The sequence below is a fragment of the Manis pentadactyla genome, chromosome 4, assembly GCF_030020395.1.
Source record: "Manis pentadactyla isolate mManPen7 chromosome 4, mManPen7.hap1, whole genome shotgun sequence".
In the NCBI taxonomy this organism is placed as follows: domain Eukaryota; kingdom Metazoa; phylum Chordata; class Mammalia; order Pholidota; family Manidae; genus Manis; species Manis pentadactyla.
In genome coordinates, this window is record NC_080022.1 from 38,040,978 (window position 1) to 38,053,272 (window position 12,295).

At 53.2% G+C, this 12,295-nt stretch overlaps 1 protein-coding gene across 3 annotated transcripts in view; it reads left to right on the forward strand.

The window, feature by feature from the left end:
* The first annotated feature begins 4,592 nt into the window (after window positions 1-4,592).
* The window catches only part of SLC5A9 (solute carrier family 5 member 9), a 28,337-nt gene continuing 20,634 nt past the window's right edge, over window positions 4,593-12,295 (forward strand). For all 3 annotated transcript variants that reach the window (XM_036893097.2, XM_057500189.1, XM_036893098.2), the window contains exons 1-2: window positions 4,593-4,717; window positions 10,327-10,547. In XM_036893097.2, the coding sequence (XP_036748992.2) occupies window positions 10,407-10,547 (141 nt within the window). In that variant the 5' untranslated portion in view covers window positions 4,593-4,717; window positions 10,327-10,406. The remainder of the gene's footprint in view (window positions 4,718-10,326; window positions 10,548-12,295) is intronic.

Sequence of the window (12,295 nt, forward strand, 5' to 3'; positions counted from 1 at the left end):
GCTACGGTCACACAGCGCAGGTAAACTGAAGGATTATCATTCAAACCTATGTTTGTCTTACCTCAAATTCCTCATTTTTATCTCTGTGCCTACTGGAGAATCAAAGTTCTCCAGTTAAATTTTCTTAAAAGAAGGGATTCTGTTCCTACTTTACTTTTCTCAGTTGCATACCAAGCACAAGGGTGGATACACAGAAGCTTAGGGAACACTGATGATTAAAAACTAATTCATGAGTGATGATTTATTGATGATTCATTGGTTGATTATTTATTGATTATTAGTGATTAGTGCCCAAATGGACTTAGTGACTGGCTAGGATTATGCCAAATGGTTTCCTTAAACCTTGGCTTGCTGAGGCGAATGAGTTACAGTACACATCTATTTGCTGCAGGCTACAGAGGCAAGGTTTTGCCTATCACATGAGCCACATCGGAATGCAGGGGAGCCAAGTGCCCTGCAGAAGTGAACTTCCACAGATAGGTCCTGCAGCAAAGGGAAAGGACGGGTGAACACTGCAGCCTAACCTGAGCTCCAGAGTCTGAGCTTCAGGCAAGGGAGCCTAACAGAACAAGCCTTTCAAGCCCAAAAAGTGGCAACTCTCTCTCAGGGAGATTCCCTCTTTCCAGCTGATGGGATGTGATTCCAACAGCTCTTCACAGGGAATCAGGCTTCTAGCCACGGAATAAAATCCAGGTGGTGGGCCTGGTCTGGCCTGGCAGGCAGTGGGTACCAGCAGGGGTTGGAGCACGAGTAGTGGTCTGGAGAGCCACCCCAACAATGCACAGTGAGGAAAGAGGTCCTGCCTCGACGTCGGCCAAGTCTTGCTCACGTCTTTCTCTGCCGCTTGCTTGCCTTCTGACCTTGAAAGGTGACTGGAACTCTCTTAGCCTGTTTTCTTACACAAAAATTAGGATCATAATTTGATATCCATGAGAAGAGAACCAACATTTCCTAATCTCAAAGCCTATAATCTTAGCCATACGTCTATACCAACCAAATATAGACATTAACGTCCTTTGTCTAAGGTTTGATTCCGGTCCAAATTCTCCAACCCCATATCCTCTCCTAGATGGAGGACTAGAGTTTGGAGGGAACCCAAAGTGGTATGTCACCCACCTTGATGGGTGGGTTGCCTGTCCTCTGGACTCAGAGAGCCACCTGCTTGCAACTCTCTCATCATCTACCACAGTATATTCTAGGAGTTTAAGGACAGGCCCCCTCCTCAGTCAGACCAGGGGTCCTTGAGAGGGACTGGGTCTGCTCTCTCCCTGACTCCCCAGTGCCTACTGTAGACACAGCTCCCAGAAGGAATCGTGGGGTAATTGCAAACTCCACCACTTCCAAAGAACTCTGGGGCAGGATGACAAAGAGGGAAGGGCACTAGCTCCAAAGCTGGGAGCCTGGGGTGTTCATCCTGCCACTTCACTCTGTGGTCTTGGGAAATTTGCTGACCCCTTAGGGACTCCATTTCTTTCAACTGTAAAGTAGGGATAATGTTCCTTATTCCTAAGTGCCTTTTAATAAGTTGGCATGGGGTTTTGGTAAAATCTGAAAATGACATTTCAGAATAAAGAAATTAGATGGGGCAGAACTGCTTAGACTTTACTCTTGAGTGTCTCCTTTAGATATAGATTGTTTCTGCACCAATTTGTCTAAGTCCTGGCTTTTATTGGTTCATATGAAATAATGTTATATTTCCTTCTTTATATTATGTATAAATTAGAAAATGAAAAATGTGTTAATAACATTTCATTGTGCAAAATTTCAAAAAGAAAGCCAATCATTCAAATGTATATAGCTTTTTAGTTTGGGGTATAAGTTTCAAATCAGGCCTAATGGTGACAATAATAAGAGAAAGATGTGCCATTTGGACTATGCAGCATGGTATGGCTGGGACTCCTGTATCCCCCAGCACCCATTCTTCTCTGTCAATGAGTAAAAAAAATTCAGATTCTTAACAGGGTATAGGCCACCCGAAATAATAATGGCATTTCTCATTCTTCCCTGAGGCTAGATGTGATCACATGACTAAGTTCTGGGCAACAGGATATTAGTGGAAGTGTGTGAAATTTCTAGGAAATGTTATGGAAAACAGAGGCAATGGCTGGAGTGTGAGCAGCCATTTTAAACAATGAGGGAAGATGGTAGAGCACCAAGTTAAAGGGAATTGAAGTCTCTTAAAAAGTTGTGAACTACCTTACCAGTCCTGTTCTATCTCCAGACTTTTACATTAAAAAAATCTTATTTAAATTACTTTTAACTTGGGTGTTCATTACAGCCAAACTGAACCCCATCTGATACATGTGGTCCTGCTAATGATGATTTGTATAGTTTTGGAGTTTTGTACTTTATAAAGAGCTTTCAGAGGAAAGGAGAAACTAATGTAATATACATTCGTTCATTTATTTGATGAAAATGTAAAGAGGATCTACAGTGTGCCAGGCCATGTGTCATGTGCTAGGGACAGATAAGAATCTCATAAAGCCTCTGCTTTCCAGGAGTCTACCACTAGCTGGGGAAACAGACAAGTAATTGTAACACAATTGATATGAATTATAATGGGGCAAACATAATTGTGGGGTGCCAATAACCCAGAATCTAGGAAAGGATGGGATGTGTGGGATGGGATGGGATGATGGACAGGAACATGAGTCCAGGACCCCAAGCTCTACCTCCATTCATTAACTCCAGGGTCCTCTGAATCTCCTTGGCTGATTTCTTGTAAGAGGCAACAAAGAACTGTTTATTGTCTTCCTAGGGAGGGCCAGATGCTCTTTGGAGAGCAATACCAGCCTTGTTTGGATATCCCCAGACTCTGCTTCTGCAAGAGGACATGACAAGGTGGGGTGGTTTTGGCTCAGGCACTTGCCATCCTCCCATTGTCCTTTCGCTGAGGCCTCAGGGACTCAGGGTCCTAGGTCACAGGAACCCATCAGAGCCACTGTGCCCCTACCTATGGGGGACACAGCCAGGAACACCCTGGTGTGGTCAGTGTGTCACGGGGAGCACAGGGTCTGTGAGAACACAGCAGGAGCTCCCCCAGTCTGGGAGTCAGGGAAGGCAGCAGCAGAGCAGCCAGAGGAGAGGACGGAAGGGAAGAAGCCACCTGCCCGTCAGCCAGCCAGCCCTCCGAGGCAGTGGGAAGGGCAGAGCCTGAAGGCGGGACCCCTCCCTGCAGCCTCCTGTTGGGTACTGTCCGGTCTCTGTGCTCCTGACCCTGGCCTATCCCTTGTTGGGATCGTGCCCCACCCCCAGCCTAGACTTTCTTCTGTCTCCTGTGTGCCTTCTTCTTCCTCACCATGCCCTTTGCATACATTTAAGTTCTGCCAAAGCCCCTTTGAAACCTCTCTCTCTTAGCTCAGTGTGAGAGTAAGAGAGCCTGCCTCCTGCCCCACCCATGCTGTCACAGGCTGGAGGTGGGTGGCCAGCGACGGTGCACACATGCTTCCTCAGAGAGGCTGTCGCAGAGACGGAATCAGACAGGCAGGAGATTTACTGGAGGAAGCAACTAAAGTGTAAAAATGAGGAAGCAGGAATAATCAGGAGAGAAGAGGGGAAGGGCAGAGGGTTGGTGGGAAGAGGCTCAGATTCTAGCAAGATCTAAGGTTTCCACTGGCCCATGAAGAGGCCTCCAGCCCAAACTGCTCATTAGGTGAACCACACCTCCCACAGGAAAGAGCATGTGCGGGTGTCGCTTGTGCTCTGACGCTGGCCTAGAGCAGCCGGGACAAGATCCACCAGAGGGTGTGTGCGGTGCTCAGCCTTGAGGGTGGTGGCCGGGCCGCCCGGACTCTGAGCTCGGCCACCGCCAAGGCCATCCTGGCAAACCCCCCATGGGGTCCCGGCTCACCTTTAGAATGGAGGGGCTTCTGAGGTGCCTGTTAGCTCATTCTCACCCTTTGGGCCTCAGCCAACACTGACACAGGAGGAGTCCCATTTCAACATCTAGTTACATACACGTTATCTCATTTAATTTTTCTCAATCCTTTAAGAGGCACCTCATTGCACAGATGCAAAATTTTTGGCTTGGCGGGTGAAATAATTATCCCATCACTGTGCAGCTGGTGAGCAGCAGACCCAGAACTCAGGCTCCCACTCCGTGCATGGCTCTGCTGCTGTGCTGACGCCACCATCCCCGGCCAGCCACCAGCCATCAGCACAGCTGCCAAAATCCTCCTGGGAGCTCAGGTAATAGCAATGCTTCCAGGGCTCATTGCACTTTGCAGGTTATAAAGCATTTTCATGTCCACTGTTTTTTTCTCATCTTCCCTAACACCTGTGAGATAGTAATTATCTCCATGGTATAGAAGAGAAAAAGGGAACTGAGGAATGTGACGCTCTTTGCCCCCATCAGCCTGCCTGTGAGTGGAGGATCCTAAATGAGCCTTGAAATTCTGTGTCCTCATCACTACTCCGCAACGTTTCCTAGACAAGCTACCGGTTATATATGGTGCACGTGCGTGTGTGTGTGCTGTGTCCCAGTCACACCTATGCCTGAGCTCTGGCCCAAGGCCAAGACTTCTCCTAAGCTCTAAACAATGCCCAACTTTATAGTGTCAGCCCTGCCTTGAGAAACCTGTTTGCCCAGGTATGTGGGGACCAGGGCTGCCCCAGCAGCTGGCTCTGAGCTGTGATCTTCCACATCTGACCCTGGGGTCCTGGAGAACCCTGAGCCAAGAACAAGTTCTCTTCTCCCCAAGACAACACGAAGTGGCAGGTACTGCCCCTCAGAGCCCAGGACCCAGTGGCTGGAGTAAGGTTTCAGGGCCTCCCACCTCCCACCCAGGGCAGGAGCCAGGCTCATGGGCAACCTTGCCGGGAATTGTGAGGCCAGGCCAGTGCGTGGACTGGAGAGGGAGCCGTGGCCAGAGCCGAGGGGAGAGGAGGACCCCAGGAGGTGTGGTCGCGGTCAGGCTGCGCAGGTCGGGCCTGCAGGCTGGCAGGGATACGCCTTTAGTGACGGAGCACGTAGCTCCCTCCCTTTGCTTTCGCCCCTTCCCTCCACCATCTTTTTCAGTCTTACCTTCCTCTCTAATAACCCTTCCCTCTCAGGAGAAGCACCCACCCTGCCCACATGGGACTCCATCCCTCCCCTTTGTGTGGTCTGGATGAGGGGGGGAACAGGGCAGGTATGTGGGGAGGGGCCCCTCCTGGCCCTCACAGGCCTCGGATTTCTCCTCCTGCCCAGCTCCTTCTCCAGACGGGCCCTGCCTGCCTCTCTCCCCCCAGTACAGAGAGCCCGGCCACTGCCTTCCACAATGTTAGGGTAGCACTGACATGTCCTTGGGGAAAGGCGGCCCCTGGGGTTGTGTGTGGGACAGCCCTGACAAGGGATGTGGACAGAGTGCTCACGGAGTGGCGAGGATCAGTTAGGAGAAACTGCATTTGGATTTGAACTGAGAGGAGCACAGACAGTGAAAAAAAAATAGCATCACCAGGCGAATGGGCTGAGGGCTAGAGCAGGGGCGGGCACAGGGCAGCGGTGGCCAGGGGAGGGAGGGCGGCTGAGGCTTGGGGCAGAAGGAGAGGGGGCCGAGACGGTCTCTGGGACGAGGACCCTCACCCCAGCAGGACTCCTGTCCAATCCAGCTATCTTTGTGCCCTGCTCAGAGCTCCCATTAGAAATAGCAAAATGAAGCTGATTTCTACCCCACCACTAGGAGGGGTTTACCTTCCCTGTTCTCTCGCCATAGACATAGAACTAGGAGAAAAGGGCTGATGGTGTAGCTTTCAGTGAGTCAGGCCTGAATTCAGAACCCTCACACACCATAGTTATGGGACCTCACCAGCGAACATCAGCTTCTGCACCTACAAAATGGGAATAATGAAGCCGACCCACAGTTACTGTACGATGAGATCGTATTTGGGACGTGATCTACCCAACACTTCTGGCACATACTGGCAAATATTAGTCCTCACCCCTTAGTATTCTAGAAGACGGAGTTCTCAGCAGGAAGGTTGCCTAAGACTGGCTTTTCAGGAAGAGCTTGCATGTAGCTGGGGTGAGACCAGCAGAGATACAACTGAACCCGCCCTGGATTCTTCTCGGGGCTGGGACTGCCAGAGGAGGCAGAGGAATACCCGGGTGTCGATGTGAAAGGGGGTTTCCTTCCATATGGAGAATTCTGATTCTGTGGCGTGGGTTCATGTGTCTGGGGCCCACTCTGGATCGCCAGCATTTCATGCCTCGTGCTTCAGTTCTCACCATCAGGGCTTCATCCCTTTAGCCAAAGGCTTCCCACCCCACCTATCCCATATATGATGCCAGTGCCGTTGGGGTTAGAATAACCCATGGCTGCTGCTCACACAGAGCTCATGACAGGGTGCTGTAGGCACTGGGAGCTGGGGGGAAGGCCCACCAGGCCACCGGGGAGGGCACTCAACCTGGAGGATCCTGGACCCTGGCACCAGGGTTAGGGCAGGGGGAGGGTGCCACAAAGTCCTGCATTCTTTCAGTTGAGTAAGAACAGCCATGCCCCTGACCTCCCGTCCTTTGACTCGGGGTCCATGTCCACCTGATCCTGTGCTCCAGCTTCCTCATTCCCCTCCATTCCCCATGTGGGCCCCAAGAGGGACTGTCTAAGACACCAGTCTCACCAGTCCTTCCACTCTCCCTCCAGACTCTAGTCCCAGCCCAGTAGTACAAGCTGCTCCCTGAAGTTGGTGCACCGGCTTGCACCCCTCTCCCACGTCCCCTCTCTTCCCTCCGCCCAGAGTACCTGTCTGTCCCTGATCCCTGCCCACCTCGCCTCATTCCAACCAGTCTACTAAAAACATTCTCGGTTCTCTAAGCACTGACTTTGCTCCATCTCTGAGGACATGAACTTGAATGAGATACCCAGGTCCCTGAGGGTCTCATGTCTGAGAGACAGGCCCCAAATCACCAGATACATTGAGGGAGGCAGAGGGGGTCAGGTTGAGGTTGTGGATGTTCCCCAAGCTAGGGGGTCAGCGAGTCTTCTGAAGCAGGGTGTAGAGGGCACAGAACAGACCCCAGGCCAGGGGAGCAGGGCCCTTCCGGGATCCACACCTTGTACAGCGCGGCAGGAAGTGCCAGGATTCCAACCCAGACTCTGAGGGCCCTGGGCAAGGAAGGTTCCACGTGAGCAAGCTGTTGTGGAGGAGGGGTCTGTGGGGCGGCCTGGTCACTGTGACGGCTCTGGAGTGTCTGCCGGTGAGGGGCTTGTAGTCAGAGAGGCCACAGGCCACGGGCCCCATGCAGGGCTGCAGGCAGCGGAGCAGCCGGAGGCTGGGGAGGGCAGGGCAAACACAATCATCGTGAGGAGAGGGAGACAGGAGAGGCGAGCTGTCCAAAGGCACTGACACTCTGGATGGTGACCTCAGAAGACAATGCCGTGAGGCTAGTGGGATTACTGACCCCAGCAGAACTCTGGCTTCCAGAATCTTCAGCACGCAGGGAGTGTGACCCTGTGAGCCACTTCCTCCATCGTCGGACTTAAGCAGCCTGTTCAGTGGCTAAGGGCTCTTGCTTTCCCTCTAACGAAGCCTCAGGCAGCTAGCTCCCTGAGATTCCTGGTTACAGTTAGGCCATGGCCATCCCCGCTGTCACTTCAAGGCTAAAACACAGCCCCATTCAGATATTACTCAGAAATCCCCACACCCAGCGCCGTATATTCACACTCTGTGCTCACTGAACATTAAGAATTCTCCCTGCAGCATGCGTCCTCAGCCAGAGTGGGCTGCAGTCCTGCCTGCCTTGGGGACAGGGGCCTTGTCAACCTGTTTCATTGTCACTCACCCTATCCTGGGCCATTCCTGGGACCTGCAGTGCTGGAGATGCCAGAGAGCAGCAAAGTGTCACCTTGGCTGACAAGTTCCAGGCTGACTTGCTCCTGTGGGTGCTCTGCAAGGCACCCAGGAGTCCCTCGGATGGGGGATCCTTCCCAGTGCCCCCAGTCTGTTCTTCCATAGTCTCCACAAAGCCAGGGGTTCACTTCCCAATACTGCCAGCTGAGGACCCAAGCTCCCTCCCCGGGGTAGCCCACTAGACAGGATCTAACAGACGCCCACACTGTCTTGTTCATGTATGTGGCCCACATCTAGTCCACACGCGCGCACGCACACACACACACACACACCAGAAAAACATCCACACATTCCCTGCCCAGACCTCAGGGTGCAGGCTGACCGCAAACCCACAACCCTGGTCCAGCCCTGCAGTGGAAGCCGTGTCAGCCACGGGCGCCTGCCCCCTGCATACCCCACCCAGGGGCGGCGCTTGCCAGGCTCTCCAACTTTCCTTCCCAAAGTCCCTCCACCTGAAACCACCTTGGGGAACCAGCCCCCCAACACTCTTTCCCTTTTATATTGGGAAAACACAGTAAGGATTTTTACAGAGAAATGGTCACAAAATCCTTTTATATCCCCGCATAGAAACTTTAGAGCTGTCAATCCAGCTCTTAGCATTTCCTTTGCAGATCTGCCCCTCAGTTTGCAATTTTTATATGTATTGTATCTCCGTGTCTCAGTAGAAACTTCCATTTTATTAGCCTGTTATACTTCCATTATACTTTTCTGGAGGCCTGGATCCAACCGCCCCCCTCCTTGATAACCCCACCCAACCTTCCCAGCTGGGCTTTGTTGTTCCTTCCACTGAGCCCTTGGCTGAGAGGACAGAGTTGGATGACCACAGACCTGCACTGTGCCGCACACACCTGTCCCCTGGGGCCACCTACCTTCCCTGGGGATTACATGGGTTCTGGCTTCAGGGCCTCCCGGAGCCAGGTGCACCACAGGTGTTCACTTACTGTAAGAATGATGACATGACCTACAGTCTCGGGATTCTTTAAGAGGATTTCCTGGATAAATGAGGCCTTGACCTTGAATACCAACACCTGCCAAAAATGTTAAACCATTTTAAATGAAGCTCTTCCCACCTGGATTTCATAGTCCATGCCATCTACGTAGAAATCCGTAACAGTCACACTGCCCTCTCTCCTCAGTGACTCTGGGTCACCCATGTGCCTGTGAATCCTTAGCTGCTATTTGTGAATGCCCATGGATGGGGGTAGAAGGAGCCTGATTTAGAGGCCTGTTTGCCCCAATTTGTCCTGTCTTGGGCATAGTCCTTTCTGCTTTACTTGGATTTAATGGCATCCCAGGCACTGTCTGGCCATCTGTATCCATCCTCCAGCTGGCCTGGCACAGCCCTGCCCACCTCTGGCAGCCTCCTTCTTGCTGCTAAGTTGTTTCTAATTCCTTGTGAGCAAGAGCACCAATAAGAAAGCTCTGGGCAAAGTAAAAAGATGGGCCCTGAGTGGGGAAATAGGGCTCGCTGATTCATCGAAGGCTCTAGCTTTGTGTGTAGGCTTAGCAGTACCTATCCAGGTGGTCTCAAAGCCTATTTGGCTCCCTTCCTGTACTCTCTGGGCTCAGGATTGCTAACTCACCTGGTTGGCTAACAGATGGGAGTCACAAGCATTTGAGGAGTGGCTGCTGTGGGCCCAAGCCTCCTGGTAAAATGTGCAGGGGTTGGGGCACAGCCTTGGGCATCTGTGAGGAGGGGCTGGGGGACAGAGCATGTAGGCCTTTCCAGTGGGGAGGGCAGGAGGGTGTGTACTCACTGGCCCTGTGAGGAGGCCTGAGGCCATGCTGACATCAGGCTCAGAGGCCCTGTGCAGCTCAGAGAAGTATGCAGCTGGGAATGGAAGGCCGGTTGCCTGGGTCCCCAGGGCAGAGGGCCCTCCCTGGGATCACTCATTTGTCACAGCATAGGGCAAGAGTATGGACCCAGAAGATGTGAACTTTGGCCCTGCTCTGTAGCTTGAAGTAAATATCTCTCTCCCAGACCCCAGTTTCCTTCTCTGTAACCAAAGGGAAAGTGACCCCTGGGTGGGTTGGCGGTATGAGCACACGATGTGGTAGAGGCTTGGAGAACAGCAGATTCTTTCCCCTCTCCTCCCTGGGTCCCTCCCACCGCAAGTAAGGAAAATTGCGCTGCACTGACTATTAAGAAACCTGACTCCACGCCCAGCTCCACCTTTGCTTCCCTGTGCACCTTTCCCTCCCTGGGCCTCAGTTTTCTCTTCACACAAGTAGGACTGATCACCTTGACTTCTGAAATCCCCCCAGCTCCAGAATTCCTACCCCCTTCCTCCTCTTACTCCTCTTCTTGGGCGTGGGAATGCATGTGTACCTGCAAGTGTACCTGCATGTGTGCATGGTCCAGTGGGGGCAGGGAAAGGGGGAGCGGCCCATATAGGATGGCGGTGACAGTTAGGGGAAGAGGGAGGCCAGACTTAGCTGTCAGCGGGGCTCAGAGCCTTCTCAGTAGCTAATGGCACTTGGGCTGTTTAATCATTAAAGGAAAGAAATCAAGCCAGGAGCACCTCAAAGTCCAGCCTGGTGGTGACAGATTCTAACAGAAGAGCACGGAGCTGGCAGCAATGGGGCCTGGAGCTTCCGGAAATGGGGTCAAGACCGTGACAGCTCCACGCTCAGCGCCCGGCGCGGGAGTCAGCCTGCATGCCTATGACATCGGAGTCCTGGTTGTTTACTTTGCCTTCGTCATCGGTGTGGGGGTCTGGGTGAGTAGGCCCAAAGGTCAGGCCGGCTCTCCTCTGGCTGGCTGTGGAGCCAGGGGCAGGGGCGAGCAGAAGGAAAATAAATGGGGAGGCACAGAGGCTGAGATGCAAGGGTCTTCAGGAGTCATCTTCTCCAGCCCTTCTTTTCTATAAAAGACTGAGGCCCAGAGAGAGGTACAACTTGCCTGAGGTCACACAGAGAGCCAGAGGCAGGCCAGGCCAGAACCCCCATATCCCAGCTCCCTAGCCCTATGCACCTGCTGCCTTTGGCCCTGCCCGTCCCTGACCGCCCACACCCCATTCCTGCCCTCTACCCCATGCCGCCATCTCTAACTCCGTGAATACTTGACTCTTGGCCTACCCCACCCTCCACTAAGCTGGTGTATCAGCAGGACCTGTGCTTCTGGCAGAGCTGGGGCTCGTGTGCTTATGGCCTGGGGCCAGGTGACCCCAAGGCTCTCCAGTGTTCACTAGAGCCTCGGTGGTGAGGACAGGGACCAAGCTCTGAGGCCAGGCAGCTGTGGGTTCAGAACCCAGCAGTGAGGGCTGCGTGGGCCAGGGAACGTACACAGCCTCTGTGAGCCTCGTTTTCTCATCCAGACAGTGAGAATAATAAGGACTACACTGCAGAGTGGTCATGACCATTCCACAACATGACACATCTAAGCCTCTGGCACAGCGCCTGGCACAGAGCTGGCAGCAGTAAACGGCTGCTAGTATCACCACAGAATCCATGAGAAATGCCAGCACCTTTAGACTCTGCTGTGAGGCAGACGGGTATTCGAGTCCCAGCTGTTCACTTACTAGGCTGTGGCAAGGTCAGGAACTCTCTGTGGGCCTCAGTGTCCTCTTCTGTGAGTGGGGTAAACAGTCCGTGCCTCCAAGGGCTGGTGTGAGGAAGAAACGAGCAAACAGATGGCCCTGGGAGGCAGCCGGCCGCGAAGAGCACCAACTCCTCAGTGACTTTGGACAGGTGCCCGCCCACCGACACCATCTTTGGGTCTGGCCTCAATTTCTCCATCTGTGAAATTAGTTATTTCTCTTCACTTGGCCTCCCTGAGGACTGGAGGTGACACCTCAAAGTTCAAGCAAAGGTTTAACAAGCACCAGCCATGCCCACCTACCCTCCCACCTGGCACCGATCACTTCCTGGTGGCTAATTACTTTTCCTTGGGGAAGAGGAGCTTCTTGAAAACTTCCCTTTTCCTTCCTCTCATTCAAGTATTTCTCCTACCCCTAGACCCAATCAGAAACCTGTTGGTTTTAGCATCTTCTCAGACCTGAGCCCCCAGAGAAAGTTCTTCCTGCCCACACCTCCTTTCATTCTCCAGAGCAATTCCCTAGACAGGCACCCACTGCTGCACCACGGGGGCTTGTTCCGGGGGCCTGGATGGGCCCAAGCTGTGCACTCTGACGTCCCGCCAGGGCAGGAGAAGCCCCAATGAGAGCCCAGCTCCCCCGTGGGCCCGAAGCCCCGCCATCAGAACTGCAGGGCTGTCCTCCTCCTGGCCTCCAGAGAAGGCGTCCTGCAGGACAGCGCAGGGAGGGCGGCCTCCCTGCAAGCCCTGTACACCTGGGAACGAGATTCTTGGTCACTTCCGGACACAAAGCAGAGGCAGAAAGGCCAGGGGGACGGGAGCACACACTAATGCCCTCATGCCCTTGCCCCACACCGTGCCCTTCACGAGGGCCTGGCACCTCTGTTAGCTCCTTCGCTGTTCATGCCAGCCCTGGGAGATGAGCAGTGAGGC